At 42.0% G+C, this 23,025-nt stretch overlaps 3 protein-coding genes and 2 long non-coding RNA genes across 5 annotated transcripts; 2 read left to right on the forward strand and 3 right to left on the reverse strand.

The window, feature by feature from the left end:
• On the reverse strand, window positions 1-1,671 carry LOC113008325 (olfactory receptor 2K2-like). The gene has a single exon (XM_026145674.2). The coding sequence runs from the start codon at window positions 1,669-1,671 to the stop codon at window positions 706-708; it is 966 nt and encodes a 321-aa protein (XP_026001459.2). The 3' UTR covers window positions 1-705.
• A 6,545-nt stretch (window positions 1,672-8,216) lies between these two features.
• Window positions 8,217-9,435, reverse strand: LOC113007606 (olfactory receptor 2K2-like). Its single transcript, XM_026144321.2, has one exon. It carries the CDS (start codon window positions 9,433-9,435, stop codon window positions 8,464-8,466), a length of 972 nt encoding a protein of 323 aa, XP_026000106.2. The 3' UTR covers window positions 8,217-8,463.
• Window positions 9,436-9,804: 369 nt separating this feature from the next.
• LOC145421015 (uncharacterized) lies at window positions 9,805-11,167 on the forward strand. Its single transcript, XR_013902275.1, has 2 exons — window positions 9,805-9,912; window positions 10,697-11,167. It is a non-coding gene; the product is annotated as an uncharacterized LOC145421015 (long non-coding RNA).
• A 4,895-nt stretch (window positions 11,168-16,062) lies between these two features.
• LOC113007608 (olfactory receptor 4B13-like) lies at window positions 16,063-17,407 on the reverse strand. Its single transcript, XM_026144322.2, has one exon. It carries the CDS (start codon window positions 17,286-17,288, stop codon window positions 16,359-16,361), a length of 930 nt encoding a protein of 309 aa, XP_026000107.1. The 5' UTR covers window positions 17,289-17,407; the 3' UTR covers window positions 16,063-16,358.
• A 1,776-nt stretch (window positions 17,408-19,183) lies between these two features.
• Window positions 19,184-20,011, forward strand: LOC145421227 (uncharacterized). The gene is made up of 3 exons (XR_013902540.1): window positions 19,184-19,299; window positions 19,385-19,494; window positions 19,575-20,011. It is a non-coding gene; the product is annotated as an uncharacterized LOC145421227 (long non-coding RNA).
• The last annotated feature ends 3,014 nt before the right edge of the window (window positions 20,012-23,025 follow it).

Genomic DNA, 23,025 nt, shown 5'->3' on the forward strand with positions numbered 1-23,025 from the left:
TTTTGTTTTTTTGCTTTTTTCTTTCTTCCCCCCTTCTCACCGTCTCTTCTCCCCTTTGGTTTTCTTTCTCTCCCTCTCTTTCTTTCATTCTTTCTCCCTGTCCTATCCCCCAGTCATGTCTGTCCCGTTTGTAGCAACTGAAAATAAAATAAATTCATAATTATAATAAAGGTCAATCAAATGGACCAATATGGCAAGGCCATGATGATCCACTTGGTAAAATAAATCCGCTTGGCATCTTTCTTGGCCTTAAGACAACAATTCTGATGGCTAAAGATCCAGACGGGACACAAAACAAAAAAAAAACAAAAAAAAAAAACAGCATAATATCAAAATAGATTGACACTCTGATAGTGCTGCCACATCTAAAACAGTTTGTCTTTTAATCCTTTTCACATGTGCAGTCTCCACGGTGCCAGTTATTTCCTTGAACAGTAATGAGAAGAAAGAGTGAAATTTACAGCCTTTCTACATATCAGTGTTTTTTTGGTAATTAGGCAGGTGACCATCAAAAATACATTTAGTGCAAAGACATCTACAAAATGTAAATCATCTGGGAAATGCAGATAAATAATAAAACTTCATATCCGCTCACATCAATAGACATGTTTTCAGACAACTCCAAATAAAACACAAATTTCAGTAAAAATTAAACATTTTTTTTGGACTTATTTTAAAATGGATGTCAAACAATGGGTGTGACACTTAGCTGTGTGTGAAACTATTTTCTGATCGAATAAAACAAAAAATAGTTACTTTTAAAATAACAACACTATGAAATTTTTTTCGAATTTTGGTCAGTTTGAAACCGTAAATCAGAGGATTCATAACAGGAGGAATGACAAGAAACTCTAATGCTATAAAGTTTTGAAGGGTCCGAGGCAACTCTTTCGAACCCAGTCGCATACTTATAATATTAGTAAGTATTGCCACAACAAAAGTAAATAATGAGACGAGATGTGGGACACATGTTTGCATTGCTCTGTTTTCTATAGACTTTACACATGTTTGAATGATATACATATAGGACCAAACTATAAAAACACCATGAAGCAAATAAATAATTATTGTAATATTTGCAAATATGCCATTAACTATAGTTTGTGCTGGAAAACAAGCGAGTTGAACAATACTCCAGTTCACACAGAAGAGTGTGGAAATATACGGGCTGCATAACTTCAGTCTGGATGTTAGAAAGGCATTCACAGCCATAATGCAGAAATTTGTGAACCACAAAAAACATGCAAACCTTATGACTCTTTGCTTTGACATGATAGAGTGGTACTTCAGTGGCTGACATATGGCCACATATCTGTCATATGCCATGAGTGCAAGAATCGACAGTTCGCCGCAGACAAAAGAATTAATCACCTGAGACTGAATAAGGCAACCGTAATATGAGATGAGATGAACATCAGAGAGGAGATCCCAGAGAATTTTGGGAAAGAAACCTGCTGTTCCATAAAGTGCATTGATGCAAAAGACACAGAGCAGAATATACATTGATTCCTGGAGGTTGCTGTCCAAGATGATGATCACAATGAGAGAAACATTGACGAGGCAAATGAAGCAGTAGCAAAACAAACTGAGGAAAAAGAGAACAAACCTGTGACTGACTGTTTCATTGAAACCTGAAAGAAAAAACATTGTTATTACAGAAACATTATTCATTGTGATTGAGAGATGTAAGTGAAGCCTAGTCTCTCACTGTATCTGTTCTCCTCTCTCCTCTATCAGGTACAGATAACAGCAACACGTGAGCTGGGATTTCAAACCAGCCAATCATTGATCTGGAATGAAAGCTCACAGCTTTGGAAAATCACAGGGGATTTAATATGTATCATGTACTAAACACTAGGGGTGCAACGATACACAAAATTCACGGTTCGGTTCGATACTTTGTTATCACAGTTCGATATTTTTTCGATACAAAAAAAAATGTTCATGCCTTTTTAATTTGTCATTTATTAAAATTATAAATATATATTTTAACTCAAAAGTACAGTTTTTAAATTTAACCCTAACCCTTGTGTGTGTTTTTTATATCTTGACAGCGAATGCGCACCTGCGGACCACTTATGTGCAGCCCTGGTTATTTAGCTCGTCATATTGCAGCCACAGAAATTATTTTGTCCATGAAACCATAAAGCTGCACTTTCTTTTTGCCTTATAGTCTGATTTGTCATAACTTTTCCGTTTTGTGGTAAGCTTTTCTTTGGCTGTCACTTCTTCACCCTGACCTGTCTTATTTGGCTCAGCAGAACTGAAATATATATCCTGCTGCTTTTACACACGCACTCACATAAGCTCAGCGATTTTCTGCGCGATCAACCTCTCACATGTTTAAGCTGCGGGAGATTTCACTTGTCATGTTTGCATAGTAAGCTAACGATTGATAAGACGATGTCAGAGGAATTGGTGCACAAATTATCATCACTCACCAATCAGTACTGTCACTCTCTATACACAGTTCACGGGATTGCAAAGTGAAAGCAAAAAAACAAGCGCAAATTCAAACTCGATTTCAATATGTCACATATTGACAGTGGCTCACCGATGCCAATGACATAATTACCCAGCTACATTTCCGAAAGAATGCAAAAGCATTGATTTTTCCTTCCTACAATAGCCCGACGGGCAGGGCAGAGATAGATTTTGGTAGCCCGACTGGAAAAATCGCTAGCCCCGGGACGTCGATGTGCAGTCATATTCGTTGTGTTCCCACTAGTGCTTTCAGGTTAACCTCGTTAAAATGACCTTAACGCCACAACACGGCAAATCTCCGTTAACGAGCTACCCCTGATAGCCCCGTGCATGGGGCTAGACGGCCAACATGTTAACGAGCTAACTGCGCTAACACACTAGCTCCCACCCATGTAATTGAGCATTGCGTGGCACATCCAACATACTGTTTTACTTTAGTCCATGACGCGCTTACCTTCAGGGTCATACGTCACATGAAAACCAAAATAATTCCAAACGCCAGATCTGAATGAGGGTGGGGGAGGTCCATGTTGCAAAGAGAGCTTAACTTCTGTCTCGCTAGCTTGCCCTGCGCTCTTCCTTCTGACTATGCTGTCTGTGTGGAGCGCTCAGTGGATCTGCGCTCGACAGTGCAGCCTAGGCGGAGTAGTCGAACGCAGATTCACTGAGCGCTCCACACAGACAGCATCGTCAGAAGGAAAGTTGATAAAATAAATTACAAATGTTGTATTGTTCGATACATATGCGTACCGAACCGAAAGCACTGTATCGAACGGTTCAATATCGATACGAATATCGTTGCACCCCTACTAAACACATAATAAAACAAACCTGCAGGTTCTTGAAAAAGAAATATTAAAACGTTTTACAACTTTATTTAAAAAATGCTTTCTTCATAATACTGTTAGGATTTTTTTTACATTTATGCCAATTAAACATAATTGTCCAGGGCTTGTTGTGGTTTTCTTCTGTTTTTCATTGTAGTCTTTCGTAGTCCAGTCAGATCATTGTTGCTTCAGTGATAAGGATCAGGCTCTCTGACGTTTGCTGAAGTCACTAGTAAGACAGTAAGAAGTTCTTGTGAATGTTGCTTTGTCTTTGCCTCTTAGTAACTCTGTGGAAAAAAGACTTGTTTGCACCTGTTACCTGCTACTTACCTGTTACTCTGCCGCCTGCTCACTCTCTACCTTTCCTATTCCACAATGGAAAGATTCCATCCCAGGTGCTTTTCCAATTTTCTGCAGAGTGGTGTAACCTTATCGTTGCACCACGATCACCCCCTTTTCCTCCAGCCCAGAAATGAGTAAATCAAAGGGTTTTTTTTGCATAAAACCATGGTCTCAGAGATCAGGTTGTAAATTCTGAGTTGCTGCAGGAACCACAACCTCTGCTGGGCCTTCTTCTGGATAGAGTCTATATGTGGGGACCACTTCAGATCATGTGGAAAGGTGGATCCTAGGAATCTGAAGTGATCCACGGTAAGTACTCTATTTTTGAGGATAGTTAGGGTGAGTCTGAAGGTTCACTGCCACCTCCACGGTTGGGTCTGGGTGGTTCTGACTGCAACAGTGGAACAGCTGGTCCACATCCTGTTTCTATGCGGACTCGTCTTCATTGTGGATCAGACCAGTGATTACCAGTTTGCAAATCATGCGAACAGATCCATAGAAGATGCCATCAACGTAGCTCTCCACTCTGTGCTGAGCCACCTGGAGCAGCGGCAAAGTACGTCAGAAAGCTCTTTGTGGGGTTTGTCAGAATCTCATCTCTACTTTGTGGTTCTGTTGGCTTCATCAGGTGATGGCCTTCTGCTCGCTTTGGAACGGTTCAAAGCTGAGTGTGAAGCAGTGGGAATGAGAATCAGCACTTCCAAATCTGAGGCCATGGTCCTCAGCCGGAAAAGAGTGGAGTGCCCACTTCAGGTCAGGGACGAGTTCCTGCCCCAAGTTTAAGTATCTCAGGGTCTTGTTCATGAGTGACGAGAGACGGGAGATCGACAGACGGATTGGTGCTGCGGCTGCAGTGATATGGACACTATTCCAGTCTGTTGTGGTGAAGAGAGAGCTGAGTGTAAAAGCGAAGCTCTCAATATACTGGTCGATCTACGTCCTTCCCCTCCCCTATGGTCATGAGCTGTGGGTAGTGATCGAAAGAACGAGATTGCGGATACAAGCGGCAGAAATGGGCTTCCTCCAAAGGGTGGCTGGCCTCTCCCTTAGAGATAGGGTGAGAAGTTCAGTCTTCCGGGAGGGGCTCAGAGTAGAGCAGCTGCTCCTCCACATTGAATTGAGCCATTTGAGGTTGTTCAAGCATCCTGGGCACCTCCTGAATGAGGTGTTTCGGGCATGTCCCACCAGGAGGAGGCCCCGAGGCAGACCTGGGACACACTAGAGAGATTTTATCTCTCAGCTGGCTTGGGAACTCCTTGGTGTTCCCCCAGATAAGCTGGAGGAGGTGGCTGAGGAGAGGGAGGTCTGGGCTTCTCTGCTAGGGCTGCGGCCCCTGTGACCCAGCCCCGGATAAGCAGATGGATGGATGGATGCTCTTTGTGGATTACAGCTCAGCTTTCTATACAATCATCCCGGATATCCTCTTCACCAAACTGGTCACTCTTGGCCTTTGACTTTCTCACCAACCGGCCCCAGACTGTGAGACTTGGCCCCCATCTCTCCTCCACTCGCATGCTGAGCACTGGCTCCCCACAAGGCTGTGTGCTGAGCCCCCTCCTGTATTGTCTCTAAACCTAAGACTGCAGTTCGACCCACAACAACAACATCATCATCAAGTTTGCTGAAGACACCACATTAGTCAGACTTATCTCAAAGATGGGAACAGAGTGAAGTTTCACAGTGTAATCAAGGTAGCATAGAAGATTATTGGCTGCCCTCTCCCCTCCTTGGCGGACAATTGTTTCACCCGCTGCCTCAACAGAGCAACAAACATCATCAAGGGCAGCTGCCACCCAGGTTTTGACCTGTTCGATCTACTTCCCTCAGGGAAGCGCTACAGGTGCATCAGCACAAACACTGACAGACTTAGGAACAGTTCCTTTGCAAAAGCCATGAGCACCCTGAACTCACACATGAACCGACGACACAGTTTCACCCCCCAATTCAAGCCTCCCCTCTATACACAGAATATACAAACACTACCACCACTGTGCAATATTTAATTTATGTCAAATACCTCACTGTAAATATAAACTATTTATTTCTTTCCAATATTTGTATATTTGATATTTTTTGATATTGACCTGCTCATATGACTGGGCGATCGTGGCTCAAGAGTTTTTTCCAATAGATAACAGGGTTATGTTGATGCAACCACGGGTAACCCAGAACTAGTAGCGTGAGTGTAGCTTGAAACACATACAGGGAGTGCATAATTATTAGGCAACGTCCTTTCCTTTGGCAAAATGGGTCAAAAGAAGGACTTGACAGGCTCAGAAAAGTCAAAAATAGTGAGATATCTTGCAGAGGGATGCAGCAGTCTCAAAATTGCAGAGCTTCTGAAGCGTGATCATCGAACAATCAAGCGTTTCATTCAAAATAGTCAACAGGGTCGCAAGAAGCGTGTGGAAAAACCAAGGCGCAAAATAACTGCCCATGAACTGAGAAAAGTCAAGCGTGCAGCTGCCAAGATGCCACTTGCCACCAGTTTGGCCATATTTCAGAGCTGCAACATCACTGGAGTGCCCAAAAGCACAAGGTGTGCAATACTCAGAGACATGGCCAAGGTAAGAAAGGCTGAAAGACGACCACCACTGAACAAGACACACAAGCTGAAACGTCAAGACTGGGCCAAGAAATATCTCAAGATTGGGGCCTTTTCGGGTTGAGGATGGAGTCAAGCTCAACTCCCAGTCCTACTGCCAGTTTCTGGAAGACACCTTCTTCAAGCAGTGGTACAGGAAGAAGTCTGCATCCTTCAAGAAAAACATGATTTTCATGCAGGACAATGCTCCATCACACGCGTCCAAGTACTCCACAGCGTGGCTGGCAAGAAAGGGTATAAAAGAAGAAAAACGAATGACATGGCCACCTTGTTCACCTGATCTGAACCCCATTGAGAACCTGTGGTCCATCATCAAATGTGAGATTTACAAGGAGGGAAAACAGTACACCTCTCTGAACAGTGTCTGGGAGGCTGTGGTTGCTGCTGCACGCAATGTTGATGGTGAACAGATCAAAACACTGACAGAATCCATGGATGGCAGGCTTTTGAGTGTCCTTGCAAAGAAAGGTGGCTATATTGGTCGCTGATTTGTTTTTGTTTTGTTTTTGAATGTCAGAAATGTCTATTTGTGAATGTGGAGATGTTATATTGGTTTCACTGGTAAAAATAAATAATTGAAATGGGTATATATTTGTTTTTTGTCAAGTTGCCTAATAATTCTGCACAGTAATAGTCACCTGCACACACAGATATCCCCCTAAAATAGCTAAAACTAAAAACAAACTAAAAACTACTTCCAAAAACATTCAGCTTTGATATTAATGAGTTTTTTGGGTTCATTGAGAACATGGTTGTTGTTCAATAATAAGATTATTCCTCAAAAATACAACTTGCCTAATAATTCTGCATTCCCTGTACAGCTGTATAGTCTGGGAATGATTGCCAGAGAGAGTCAGTGGAACAGGCTCAGTGATATGAGTGATGTTAGGAAGCTGCTGGCCACTGAGGGCGGGGACTTGGAGTGGGACGATTGTGGCTCAAGAGTTGGGAGTTCGTCTTGTAATCGGACGGTTGCCGGTTCGAGCCCCGGCTTGGACAGTCTCGGTCTTTGTGTCCTTGGGCAAGACACTTCACCCGTTGCCTACTGGTGGTGGTCAGAGGGCCCGGTGGCGCCAGTGTTCAGCAGCCTCGCCTCTGTCAGTGCGCCCCAGGGTGGCTGTGGCTACAATGTAGCTGCCATCACCAGTGTGTGAATGGGTGGATGACTGAATGTGTAAAGTGCTTTGGGGTCCATAGGGACTAAGTAAAGCGCTTTACAAAATACAGGCCATTTACAATATGTATACAGTGCCACAGAACTGTGCACCTCACCCCCCTTTCTTCTTTTCCCACATGTCTGCACTGGGTAGGAGTGTTTATAGTGACAATAAAAGGCATTCTAGTCAATCAGTTTAGAGGGTCAAGAACAGCAGGGAGAGAACACGCCTATTGAGGAGGCCTTTGCTGGTAGTTTGTGTGTGGGATGTGGTGCTTCTTGGCCTCACCTGCTGCTGAGAAATGAGCTACCAGATCTTTTTTTTTTTTTGCAACTATACACATTTATTTCTTACTATTTAACAGATTTCTCATTTCTTTTTACTTAATACAGTAAAAAGAAACATTTTGTCATGTAGAAAAACTGATTTGCACTGTACATCTTCAGCTTCAACTTTCAATCCTTCAAACAATGGAAAAGCCATTTAATTGTACAAGTGTTAAGTAAAAACGGATTTCATGTTTGATTAAGCAGAAATTCAAAAACTGGTCCAGTTGCTAAAACCTCTGACTGTTTCAATAAGTGTTGAAGAGAAAGAGGATAAAACTGAGAAAACTACTAAAACTGCTTCACATCCATGTGGTTGTGGATCAGATTTATAAGACAGCATAATATCAAAATAGATTGACACTCTGATAGTGCTGCCACATCTAAAACAGTTTGTCTTTTAATCCTTTTCACATGTGCAGTCTCCACGGTGCCTGTTATTTCCTTGAACAGTAATGAGAAGAAAGACTGAAATTTACAGCCTTTCTACATATCAGTGTTTTTTTGTTAATTAGGCAGGTGACCATCAAAAATACATTTAGTGCAAAGACAACTACAAAATGTAAATCATCTGCGAAATGCAGATAAATAATAAAACGTCATATCCGCTCACATCAATAGACATGTTTTCAGACAACTCCAAATAAAACACAAATTTCAGTAAAAATTAAACATTTTTTTGGACTTATTTTAAAATGGATGTCAAACAATGGGTGTGACACTTAGCTGTGTGTGAAACTATTTTCTGATCGAATAAAACAAAAATTAGTTCTTTTTAAAATAACAACACTATAAAATCTTTTTCGAATTTTGGTCAGTTTGAAACCGTAAATCAGAGGATTCATAATAGGAGGAATGACAAGAAATTCTATTGCTACAAAGTTTTGAAGGGTCCGAGGCAACTCTTTCGAACCCAGTCGCATACTTATAATATCAGTAAGTACTGCCACAACAAAAGTAAATAATGAGACGAGATGTGGGACACATGTTTGCATGAACTTTGCCCTGTTTTCTATAGACCTGAGACATGTTTGAATGATATACATATAGGACCAAACTATAAAAGCACCATGAAGCAAATAAATAATTATTGTAATATTTGCAGATATAGCATTGATTGCAGTTTGTGCTGGGAAACAAGCGAGTTGAACAATACTCCAGTTCACACAGAAGAGTCTGGAAATATACGGGCTGCATAACTTCAATCTAAATGTTAGAAAGGTATTCACAGCCATAATGCAGAAAGTTGTGAACCACAAAAAACATGCAAACCTTATGACTCTTTGCTTTGTCATGATAGAGTGGTACTTCAGTGGCTGACATATGGCCACATATCTGTCATATGCCATGAGTGCAAGAATCGACAGTTCACCACAGATAAAAGAGTAAACTACCTGATTCTGAATAAGGCAACCGTAATATGAGATGAGATGAACATCAGAGAGGAGATCCCAGAGAAATCTGGGGTAGAAACCTGCTGTTCCATAAAGTGCATTGATGCAAAAGACACAGAGCAGAATATACATTGATTCATGGAGGTTGCTGTCCAAGATGATGATCACAATGAGAGAAACATTGACGAGGCAAATGATGCAGTAACACAACAAACTGAGGAAAAAGAGAACAAACCTGTGACTGACTGTTTCATTGAAACCTGAAAGAAAAAACATTGATATTACAGAAACATTATTCATTGTGATTGAGAGAAGTGAAGCCTAGTCGCTCGCTGTATCTGTTCTCCTCTCTCCTCTATCAGGTACAGATAACAGCAACACGTGAGCTGGGATTTCAAACCAGCCAATCATTGATCTGGAATGAAAGCTCACAGCTTTGGAAAATCACAGGGGATTTAATATGTATCATGTACTAAACACATAATAAAACAAACCTGCAGGTTCTTGAAAAAGAAATATTAAAACGTTTTAAAATTTTTGTTCTGATATCAAAAGTTTTTAAGGTAGACTGTTTTCTTGGATTTGGTAAATGTTTAAATATGCAATTGCAACTCTCTGGTGCCACCTTAAAACCTGTAGTCTGTAATAGGACATGATGTCGTCGGTAAACAGGAAGTAAGTCTGTGAATTAAGGAGAAGGCATGTGCAGCATGGTGGCCTTAGCCAGATAAATCCAGTGGCATCCACATACATCCTATGCCTTTGGTAGCATTGTGGGTATGTATAGACTTGTTTTATATTTTATGTGCATGTATAGACCACTTTCTTTCAAGTAAGTTCATTTTTCTGTAAGTTTAATGATAAAACCTATCTTGTGCAGTTTAAGCTAGCAATTTCTTATGGAGCTAGTTAAAGGGGAATGACAAACGAATTGGAGGCATTCATTATAGTAAGACTTGTTAAAATCATAATTTGAATTTGTATTTGACTTAAAAAGGGAAGTAATTCATATGAACATTGCATGTTGACATATTAAAAAACTGGGTTAATATATTTTCATCGTTATATATGTACATGGTGAATAAGTACAGTGATTATGCCTTGTACTGTTTGTTACAGTTTCACCTTTCCCTGTGTCAATAAACCTGTGAACCGGGAATCGTGTCATCAGAGTCTTGATGTGGGGAAGGAGTTTAGCTGACTGCCCAACCATAGCAGAGGCAGTACAATTTTATTAAAAAAATGCTTTCTTCATAATACTGTTAGGAATTTCTTACACATATGCCAATTAAACATAATTGTCCAGGGCTTGTTGTGGTTTCCTTTTGGTTTTTGTTTGTAGTCTTTCGTAGTCCAGTCAGATCGTTGTTGCTTCAGTGATAATGATCAGGCTCTCTGCCGTTTGCTGAAGTCACTAGAAAGACAGTAGAAGTTCTTGTGAATGTTGCTTTGTCTTTGCCTCTTAGTAACTCTGTGGAAAAAAGACTTGTTTGCACCTGTTACCTGTTACTTACCTGTTGCTCTGCCATCTGCTCACTCTCTACCTTTCCTATTCCATAAGGGAAAGATTCCAGCCTGCACTCCCTCCTTAGTCCATTCTGGAAAAGTGATCAAGCTCCTCAAAGCAGAACTCCACTCATGAAGCCTCAAGAACCCAGCTATTTCTCCAATTTTCTGCAGTGTGATGTAACCTTACCCTTACACAAAACACATGTTGACTGGTTGGTCAGTCACCCATGAAACCTCCAATAGTTCCATAAGAATGGAGACCTGGTCTAATGTTTTGTAGACTTTTGTAGAATCTACAAATTCTTCTTTCCAGCAATGTGATACTGTTTGTGATGCAATGATTGACTGGAAGTTTTTTCACATTTCCTAAATCTTTGCTGATAAGCTTCCAGGACAAGCTCCTATGTTTGTAACACAGTTTTCTTTACAATTTCATAATTAAACAACCGACAAACTGGTATAAACCTCCTGGGCTTTACCGACCAGTTTACGGTATAATAAAAGCAGCCAAAACACCTTGGGACAACTTGCAGTTGTTGAAATATGAACCAACTTTGTCTTCACGAAATGGAGGGACTAGTTGAATGTGCTTTGTGATGTCAAAACATATAGAAATAGTGGTGGATGTGCTGGGATGACCACACACAGGCATGGAAACAACACGTGAGCTTTTCTCTAAGTCCAAAGCCAAGGCATAGCTTGCATCTCAAGTTGTTTAGTGCGGGCCTCCATCTGTTTTACACAGAGGGTTAAGCAGAGATCCTCAGTGGACAAAGCTGTTTGAGGGTCCCCAGCTGCATCATTCAATAGAAGGCACTTAGATAGAAAGCGCATAGAAAAGAGTGCCTCTGCGAATATGTGTAAATGAATGAATGTGGCAAGTTGTGTAAAGCGCTTTGAGTGCTCAGACTAGAAAAGCGCTATGTAAGAACCAGTCCATTTACCATCAGCCTGCACGCTAGCAGGGAGCATGTCAGTAGCCTCCGGCACTTTGGCATCCGGTCCCAGTTTAGTCCTGTCTGGGGGTCAGGTCATAGCAGGAATGTGGCACCTGCTCCAAGCAGGACCCATGCAGCCACAGGAGACAATCTTCTGTCACTACATGGTTTTATTTATAGAAAGGAAAAAAAACAACAACCAGACAGGACAGTCAGCACTTCAGGGTGAGCCGAGGCCAAAATAATAAACAAATAGACAAAATAATAAACACGGGGAAGCAAGTAAACCTCTGTCACAGGCAGTTCTCCAGGTACCGCAAAAACAAGTATATATGACAACGGCTATAACACTATGCCTTTATGGTATACTCTGAAATAAATATTTTTCATTACGATTAACGATTATCCCCTTTTGTTCTTCAGACACTTTAAATGATCTTGCACATATATAAAACTGGTCAGAAAATCCAGTAAAATCACCGAAAACTTTTACAGGTAAATCTGAACAAGCAGAACAAAGATGATATCAGGTTTTTCCTCTTTTATTTTACTTATGAACATAAGTGGCGCTAACTGCTTGCAGTAATCACTGCAACCAAGATGGCGGCGCGCACAGGCGCAGCGGCCCGGAGCTCCTACACTTTTGCACTTTTGGTGGTACTGTGTATTATTTCACACAGTCTGGGGTTACTTCAATACAACAGAGATGATCTACTACAACTAAGCCGTGGAGATCTTCAACTAACATCCGAGTATCTCATCCCCCCGGAGATCGTTAAGCAACCCCCGGGGCTACCCGCAACAGCAAGCCGCAGGAGGAGACGTTGCGAGCGGAGGCAGAAGAGAGGCAAGCGGGGAGGCCTGTGGGCACGGCTAAAGACTAGTCCGTTTAAACCACCACTCCCGATCATATTCCTCTCCAACGCCCGTTCAATCCGTTACAAACTGGATGAAATACGACTGCAGATCGCCACTCGACGGACTTTTAATAACTGTTCGTGCATGATTTTCACTGAAACCTGGCTGGACAGCGCCATTCCCGATGCGGCTATCGATCTAGCAGGCCGCACCGCCTATCGAGCCGACAGGTCTGCGGACTCGGGTAAGAAGACTGGCGGGGGGCTGTGCATCTATATTAACAACCTTTGGTGCACGAACGTCACGGTAACGGAAAGACTGTGCAGTACAGAGGTAGAACTGTTGGTGTTAAAGTGCCGTCCATTCTATCTCCCTCGGGAATTTTCTGCCGTTTACATCTGCGCTGTTTACATTCCACCAGATGCTAATGCTAAGCTAGCGTTAGCACAATTGAGCAGCAGCATCAATAACAGCCTGGTAGCACACCCGGACAGTGTCTTTATTGCGGCTGGGGATTTTAACCACGCGGACCTGAAATCTGTACTTCACAATTTCCACCGTAATGTGAAGTGTGCTACCAGAGGAGATAGAACGTTGGACCAGGTGTACACCAACATGGCGAATGCGTACAGAGCCCAGGCTTATCCCCACCTGGGTCTGTCAGACCATCTCTCCCTTCTGCTACACCCAATATACACACAAAAGATCAAGAGCACTGGGATTACAACCAAAACCGTGAGAACATGGCCGCAGGATGCTATTCCGATGCTTCAGGACTGTTTCCACTGCACAGACTGGGATGTATTCAAGGTGCAGGACACTGACAATCGTGTCGCATTGGACAGTTATACCTCCACTGTCTTGGACTACATCTGTTTCTGTGTGGACAATGTAACAACTTGGAAACGATTCCGTGTGTTCCCTAATAATCCACCCTGGATGACACACGGAGTTCAACAACTTATTCGAACAAGGAACAACGCTTTCAAATCCGGGGACCAGGAGGCATACAGTGCTGCCAGGGCCAACCTGAGAAGAGGCATCAAGACTGCCAAGCAGCAGCACAGGAGGCGTATCGAGGCCAGGTTTGAGAACAACACAAACCCAAGGCAGGTCTGGGAGGGCATCAGGGCTATCACGGACTACAAAAGAAGAACACCATCACCCTCAGCCGACAGTTCTACTCTGGCTGAGGATCTAAATCTCTTTTATGCCCGTTTTGACAGGGAGAACACCGACCCTGTCCTGTCCCCTCTCCCCTCAACCGACCCTGCTCCGGTCCTGAGCACTCATGAGCTGAGGCGTGTGTTCCGGAGCATTAACACCAGGAAGGCGGCCGGGCCGGATGGAGTGCTGGGCCGGGTGCTAAAAGACTGTGCTGCGGACCTGGCGGACGTCTTCACCTCTATATATAACACCTCGTTGTCCTGTTCACTGGTACCATCCTGTTTCAAAGCAGCAACCATCGTTCCCATCCCAAAACAGTCAAATGTCACATGTCTGAACGATTTCAGACCTGTGGCACTCACCCCCATTCCCGCCAAATGCCTGGAGAGACTGGTCATTAAACACATCAGAGCTGCTTTTCCACCATCCCTGGACTCGCACCAGTATGCATACAGGGAGAACCGGTCAACCGAGGATGCGATCGCCACAGTGCTGCACACATTACTGAAGCACTTGGAACACAGGAATACCTATGCACGGCTCCTCTTTGTAGACTACAGCTCGGCTTTTAATACCATCCGGCCATACAAACTACGTCCCAAACTCCACCAACTGGGACTTAACTCCTCTCTGTGCAACTGGATTGTGGACTTCCTCACTAACCGTAGACAGAGTGTCAGAGTGGGTAAGAACACCTCTTCCACCCTTGTGGTCAACACCGGTGCCCCTCAGGGGTGTGTTCTGAGCCCTCTGCTATACACTCTCTTCACCCATGACTGTATTTCCTCCTGCGCGTCCAATCTCATTGTTAAGTTTGCAGATGACACTACAGTGCTCGGACTTATATCCAACAATGATGAGACAAACTATAGGACAGAGGTGCAACAACTAGAGTCATGGTGCCACGACAATAACTTGGTCTTAAACACCAAAAAGACCAAGGAGATCATTGTAGATTTCCGGAAGAGGGGTCATAACAACCATCTGCCTCTCTTCATTGGCAGTGAGGCGGTGGAGAGGGTGAGCAGTTTTAAATTCTTGGGGGTAACTGTGACCGAGGACCTGTCCTGGGGCAACCATATCACCTCAGTTGTACGGAAGGCCCAACAGCGCCTCTACTACCTGAGGAGACTGCGGAGCGCACACATTCCCAGATCTCTGATGTTGAACTTCTACAACTGTGCCATCAGCAGCGTTCTGACGTATGGATTTCTAGTGTGGTTCCCCAGCTGCACCAAGGCCGATCAGCAAGCACTCCAGCGGGTGGTGAAGGAAGCTGGCAGAATTATTGGAACAAGTCTGCCAGAGATCAGTAATATCTTCCCCACTCGCTGTCTGAGGAGGGTGCACAGTATCCTGCGGGACCAACATCACCCTGCGCGCCACCTTTTCCATCTGCTGCCCTCAGGGAGAAGGTACAGGTCTATACAGGCCAGAACATCCAGACTGGCCAACAGCCTGTATCCACAGGCTGTGAGGCTCCTGAACTCTCTGCCCCCCTCTCACGGACAATAACCATATCCAACTTCTTAATAGCAATGAACTGGTCTGCATTGGTGCATCATATCTTTATTCTCTTCCCCCTCCTGCCCCCCCCCCCTCTTTCTTAAATAGATAACTATCATATCTGATATCATATCTCACAGTACAATAATATTGAATGGGTTGCATTGTTGTATTTTGTCATGTTTCTCAGGTCTTTGTCTGAATTTCTACGAACATTATTGCTAAGGATTGTCTTATTGCATTGGAGTCACACTGGGTTAAATATGTACACTTGGGTTTTAAGGGGTATTTATTATTTTCTTCTTTTTTTTGGGTTGTATGGAAGCCCCAAACGCAATTTCATTGTTCTTGACAATGACAATAAATAAATAAATACTAAATACTAAAAATGTCAGTGAAGTTTCCACACAGAGTGCATTTTGTAATGGGTGTTAATCATTTGCCTTAGACGAATTCTCTGAGATATATAATTTGTAAATTACATGTAAAAATAAAAAAAAATTATTTTTTAGTGCCAAAAAACTTGAAATATAAAAAGATTTAAGGCACAAAAAGCAACTTCCTATCACTCAGTGTCATGATGATGCAACAGTTCAATAATAGTTTCTTACCAATTTAAAACAAAAAACAAAAAAAAATGTTCTCTCTCTGTGAAATGCTCTTAAACGGTCAATATTTAATTTTTAATTTACAGTGCATATTGGAGTCGGCCTGCATAAAATTGTTTTAGATGATTTTATATCATTTGGTCTGAAATTTAACTTTGACTCTACCAAAAGTGAACATGTGTGTGATAAATGTGGAGCTGTATGAATTCTATGTGACAGAGCTGTTAAAGTGTGTAAAATTAACAAAATGCTAATTTTATCATTTGCTGGAGAACATCACATTTATTAATTATTCCCTTTTAAAAGTAATATGTTGTCCATAAACAAGAAAACACATATAATGAATTTACACATTTTTATTAATAATATGTATGAAGCACATCACAAATGTTTGTTGTTGTTGTTTTTAACTCAACTCTTTATTTCAGTTTGTTTTTCTGAAACAGTCACAGCACAGGAACATGCGTTAATATAAATGCTGAAACATGAATCTATTCGCATTTACTCACATATTAAAATAAAGTAATTCTTAGCAGAACCATAATCCCTATTTAATTCTTTTAAGTTGATAATAAAATAACCTTTTTATTAGAAACGGCACAGATTCTTTTACACTATTTTCTTTGTCATATGACATTTATCTAATTAGGCATGATAAGTTTCTTAGGATACACTTTCTAATTTCTGGTAACTTTAAACCATACATGAGAGGATTTAAAATGGGGGGAATCACAACAAACTCCAGTGACAGAATGATGCCCAGAAATGGATTCAGCTCTTCAAGGTCAATTCTGCTGAGGGCAACATCACAAAACACAGTAATGGAATAATTGACAAAAGTAACAATGTGTGGCAGGCAGCTCTGTATGACTTTGCTCTTGAACAGTGACGAGCGCTTCCTACAAACCAGGAAAATTCGCATATATGTATACAAGACAAAAGCAAGTGGCAGAAACACTGTGGTTACGCTCACAAACATGCCAATAATATTATTGATCACTGTAGGGACACATGACAATTTTACAACAGGCCAGTTGGCACAAAATACCTTAGGTATCTTATTGCCACACAGTGGAAGTCTGGAAGCCAAATAAACACAGGCTGCAACTGAAAAGGCTGGATAGATCCATGCAAAAGCGAGCAACTTGGAGATCACCCTTGAAGTTAGTTTGCTGTGGTAATGCAAAGGCTGGCATATAGCAACAAAGCGATCATATGCCATTATGCCTAAAATAGTAAGCTCATAGGATGCATAGGTGTAAATGATATAGATCTGAGTGTAACAAGCCGAACGTGCAATCAAGTTTGAGTCAGACAGAAGATCTCTTAGAAATCTGAAGAAAAATCCACCAGAGCCATACAGAGAGTTAATTGAGAGGCACATAATAAAAATATACATAGGCTCGTGTAAGGTTTTCTCTCTTGATATTACCACTATTATGACAAGATTCGCTGAGATAATAAACGTATACAAGAGTAAAAACAAAACAAATGCCGGATAGCGGAACTTTCCTATGTACACAAACATCGTCAGATTAAAATATAGTGGATGGGAATTGTTTTCCATTTACCCCATAGGCAATGGGCAGTACCACAGATGAGCAACAGAGAACAACACAATTTAACAGAAATATTTTCAAACCAACCAATTATGTAAAACAACAGGTTAAAAATATTTGTAATAAATCTGGACAAGTTAGAAAATAAACAACTTTTAGTCTCAGTTATATTTAAAATATAAATTCAGCGTTTCTAAGCCTCACCACAACTGAAAGTCCTTTGTGTTGTCAGTGTGTGTGGTCTGTGGAACAGCAGGTAACCACTGAGGATTAAGAGCAGTGCTGAGCGCCTCTTTATGATGGCAGCTGACAGTCATCGTTCCATGGAGAATCTAAAACAATGATAGTTTACTTTATTGATGATTGCACTTGTGTACAAAAATACAAATAAGTACACAGTATTATCATGATTCACTCACCAGACACTTTCTCAGTTACACCATGTTCATATCCAGTTTGAGCCTTTTTTTAACTTCAAAAATGCCTTAATTCTTTATTTTAGAGGTTCCATATTAATATGATAGCATCACAGAGTTACTGCAGGTTTGTCTGCTGCACGTCCATGATGCAGAACCTGCCATTCCACTGCATCTGAACAGTGCTCTTATGGACTGCAATCTAGTCACTGTGGAGGAAACCAACATGATCCCGTCTTTGTGACATGGCATGTTAACCTGTTGGAAATACCCATCAGAACATGAGCACACTATGGTCATAAAGGGACGGACATGGTCAGCAACAATTTGCTTGGTAAGTTATGATGGTATCAACCCTGGTCCAAGTTCCCACTGCATTAAGGCTGTTTGTGACAAGGATGACGCATGACAGGTCCAGAGGTTTGATTTGAGAGCCAACTTTATTCACACAGTGCGGCCTGCAGCTCTCAGCAGCAGGCCGCACACCACACACACCAACAACCCTGAATCCCCGTGTCTCTAACTCTCCGGCCAGATTGCGGATGCCGTGCAGGTGTGTCCGCATGGCACCGCAGACCACGCCCCACCACACTGTTGTCTTTTTCTGTGTTTTGATCTTGTTTAATTAAATATAAACAAGCCTCTAAAAATAATCAGTGGTGATTGTCAGCTCGCTGGGGTTTTTGTTGTTGTTGTTGTTGTTGTTTTTTTTAGCAATATTCGTTTGTGTCTTTAAGCTAAATTTTTAAGACCTGGGCCCTGTTTCAGGAAGCCGGTTTAGTGGAAAAACTGAGTAAGTATACCCTGAGTTAACGAAAACTCTGGGTTTTCGGTTTCACAAAGCGAGTTCAGATGAAGCCTCAGTGAGTCACCATGACGACACACTCCGTGAAGCTAACCTGCCCCCTAGCAGGTTTACTACAACTAACCCTGACTGTCTCCGCCCCTTTGTCGGAAACCTGACAGTAGGAAGTGTCGGACATGGCGTGTCCCTTTCTTGAAGAGCCAGTAGATCGTGAAGCCCAAATTCTCCGCAGAGCTCTCCGCCGGGAGAGAGTGATTAGAGCGTGTTTGGACATTTTATCATTTCCTGATGATTTTCTGTGCGAATGTTACCGTTTGTCAGCACAATCTATAAGTTATTTGAATAACATCCTCAGGCCATATATTACGCATGTGACACATCGCGGACATGCTCTCAGTTCTGTACATATTATTTGTATTGCACTTCGGTTTTTTGCAAACGGGAGCTTTCTGTATAATATTGGTGACGCTGAGCACGTTTCCAAGGCTACCGTCTGTCGGGCAGTCAGGAATGTTACAGTTGCACTGAAACGTCTCCTGCACTCGTCTGTGGTGTTCCCCGGTCATAGACCCACAAGATTTATCAAAGAGGGATGCCACAAAATTGCAGGTATCAGGATGACCAAAACTTAATTTATGGTGTGGTGATACTTGGACTACTACTTAAATTTCACATTTATTTTCACGGTTCCCAGGCGTGATTGGCTGTATAGATGGTACTCACATTCCAATTATTGCTCCTTCAGTAAATGAAGGAGACTATGTGAACAGGAAGTCTTTCCACAGCATTAATGTACAGGTACATAGTTCCCTGTAGCATTTCAAACTAACAAATTATTTCATTATAGTAATGGATGCTAATTTGTGTTCTCTGCACTGTGAAGATCATATGTGATGCTGCCAACATTATCACAAATGTGGAAGCCAAGTGGCCAGGCTCTGTCCATGACTCACAAATATTCCGTGAATGTACACTGAGCACAATTTGGACATGGTGAGTTGAGAATACTTTAAAATATATAAAGACCAATTGCTTCAGGGACATTTGAACTGAAGTGTATCCTTCTGTCTTAGGAGAGTTCACTGGCTACTTGCTTGGTGATAGGGGGTATCCATGTTTACCCTATTTGCTTACCCCTTACTCTGACCCTGAACCGGGCCCACAGCAGCGATATAATCTGGCTAATTGCAGGACAAGAGCCAGAATTGAAATGACTATCGGAATGCTTAAGGCCCGGTTCCAGTGCCTGCAAAGACTCAGGGTCACCCCAGAAAGGGCATGTGACATTATTGTGGCATGTGTGATTCTTCACAACATTGCCACAATTAGAGGAGAACACTGTCCTTCTGAACCAAACATCAGCAGTGATCCAAACCATGAACATCCTGACCCTCCCACGGACATACAAGATGGAAGAGCAGTCAGAGACACCATATGTCACAATCATTTCTTTTGACCCATCACCTCAACATGTTGAAAGAAGAATAAACAGATTTTTTGTTCAACTGGCTTTATTGGTCGCCTGTATTTCCTGTACACAAAGTATTAAAAGATGTAAACCTCATAAAGTGTCTCTGTTGCTTCCTCCTCTGTAACAGCTGTCAATGTTTCTTCATTATTTTCCTGTAGTAAAGAAATAAACAACATTGCTGTTCTACTGTAAACTCATATAATCTGTGGAGTATTACTCACAACTGCATGTTGGTCTGGCTCAACAGGAGGCTGCACCAGATGCAGTACACCACCACCATCAACTGATAGAATATGAGGTTTATACAGGTCACTTATAACTTACAAGGGAACAAATGGCAATTAACAAACATACCAATCACCTTACACTTCATTGTCATTATGCTCTCAAAGACAACCAAGACTGAGGGAAGGCAAAATCAGTAGGAAAATAACTTCACTACAAAATAATCCATTATGGTAAAGAGTTTATCAAATGAATGAGTAGCACTGCAAAGGTGACTGTGAAGAATGGATGTATGCACATCATGTATTATTTAGAATTTACCCCCTATGTAGGCACTTGTGTCTTGCGGGGTTATTGACTCAGAGGATGTCCCCGCAGAAATGCCTTCGGCCACAGGGCGCCCACTGTTTTGGCTGAGGGCCAACTGCTCAGCCTCTGTGAGTGGTGGTGGTGGAGGACCCCCACCTGTTTTTCGGGCCTCCGCTTTTTTTCTGTTGGCTATAACGGGTCACATTTGAGCATACAGAGTAAGCAAATATGTACTTGTAATGTGCTCAGATAATTTCAATAAGTGCTTACAGAAAGAAAATTAATGTAGCCTCTAACTGCAATTGATTTACATGGGACAAACAGACCAAGCACTATGGCTCATAATACAATTACACCTTACCTGTTTGGACTATATTTTTATATTTCATTTTTACTTGCTGCCAGGAACGTTTGGGGCCTGTTGGGTTGCACCTGCGCTCACATCACGTCACAAAATAAAATGTATAAAATAACAAATAAAATAACATATGATAAAATAACATATGATAAAATAACGTGTTAATTGGGTGGAAATCCCTAGATCAATGTTTAAATTAACACTCACGCATTGACTCTGTCGGCTATGTTTTGCTATGCATGCTCCCTTTCTTTTGCAGCTGTGGCTGTGTTACTTTTTTCCGCGGAATTTGCATGTTATCAGCATATGCTGCCATCAGAATTTCGGCCTCAAGCGCTGTAAAATACATTGACCACGCCTTCTTTCCCTCCGTCTCCATGGTGACTCGCTTAATCTGTGCTCCGCTTATCAGGGCTTTATGTATCCTCGTCCGCGCGCTTAACTTGGGGTTAAAGCAACTCCGCGTTGACTGAACTAATTGTTATCAGCCTTTCTGAAACCGAATATTCCGAGTTGGACAGTTTGGGGTTACTCAACCCTGAGTATCGTTTTTCACTCTGAGTTTTCTAAACCGGCTTCCTGAAATAGGGCCCAGGGGTCCGTTCTTCGTACCTCGCTAAGTAAATTAGCTGGATTTGATTGTTGACGATTTCGCATGATCCTGGATCGTTCGGTTCCCCGAAGCTCATCCGGGACTTGCTGCCATAGCAACAGAGCCGTAAGCGTAAACCTGCTCGGGAGCAGGTTTACTTTATGTAAACAGGATTAGATCGCGGCCACGCAGGTATGTCCGCTTCATGTATACGAAAGCAACAGCGATATTCCACCACTGTTTCACCATAAATAAATATTATCAATGTAACTAAAGATAATGCAGCACTTGATCCTTTTATTGATTTCACACAGATACATACAGGTCATTTCCTAAAAAAGGGAAATGTACTATTAACATTCTATTACATGTATGTGATTATTACAGATGTAATTCATATTTCAGAGTAGTAATTGCAAATTACTTCGTGTAATCAAGATGAGAGACCACGGCTATAAAAGCGAAGGTGGATTTGGGAAGTCTGTCGCAGCCATGTCCTGTCCGTATACGCGAGCCACCCATTGCGGAAGGTGCAAGATTGATAAGGAGAGTCCTCAGAATCCAGCGTATATTGCGGGATAGACAGGATCCTTTAGCTCAGCACGACAGTGTGCTCATTGAGAGATATCGATATTCCCGTGAGGGTATTATTTACTTAACCAACTTGTTGACGAGGGGGTGCAGGACCACCACCTGTCTTTTTTTGCTCTGCCCTTTTCTTGGTTGTTGTTATAAACAAACAAACAGATTATTTCAGGGTCTCTTTTCAAGAGACTAAAAGCAATATAAGTGATAAATATTACCATTCTGTAGAATATTCTTATGTTTCACTTTTACCTGTTCCCATGTTCTAGTGGGTCCTGTTGTGGCTCTAATGTGAAAGAGGATAAAATATAACATATTATAATATAATGTAATATAATATTGGATAATATAGTGTAATATAATAGATTTACCCTACCGCCTACTGGTGTTGGCCAGAGGGGCCGATGGCGCGATATGGCAGCCTGGCTTCTGTCAGTCTGCCCCAGGGCAGCTGTGGCTACAACCGTAGCTGCCTCCACCAGTGTGTGAATGTGAGAGTGACTGAATAGTGGCATTGTAAAGCGCTTTGGGTGCCTTGAAAAGCGCTATATAAATCCACTCCATTATTATTGTTATTATTAAATTACTTACGAGTTTAATTTGTCAGTAACTTTCTGCAACTTTCTCTCTCCTTGCTTTTGCAGCCTTTGCAGTGTTCCTTTGCGTTTTAATTAAACTCTGAAACTCCTGAAATCCCTCAATCAAGAGTTCTTGCTCTGCTGCCGAAAAATACCGAGCGCGCTCCTTCGACATTTTCGCCGACCAATCAGAGGGTTGCCGATCAATGTTTCTACTATCGATGCTGTTAGGTATTTTAGTACCATGGGAGCATTTACTGGATATTGTTTTATAGTGACATTATGCAGGAAAACTCTGTCATTCAATAAGGCCCCTTTGTTTTAGTTATTTTTCTCTTTGACCCAAGAATTGATGTGTGAGAATCACAGGCTGGTACAAGGTTGAAATACCACAGAGATCACTCCC

Source organism: Astatotilapia calliptera, chromosome 16, assembly GCF_964374335.1.
Source record: "Astatotilapia calliptera chromosome 16, fAstCal68.1, whole genome shotgun sequence".
NCBI lineage: Eukaryota > Metazoa > Chordata > Actinopteri > Cichliformes > Cichlidae > Astatotilapia > Astatotilapia calliptera.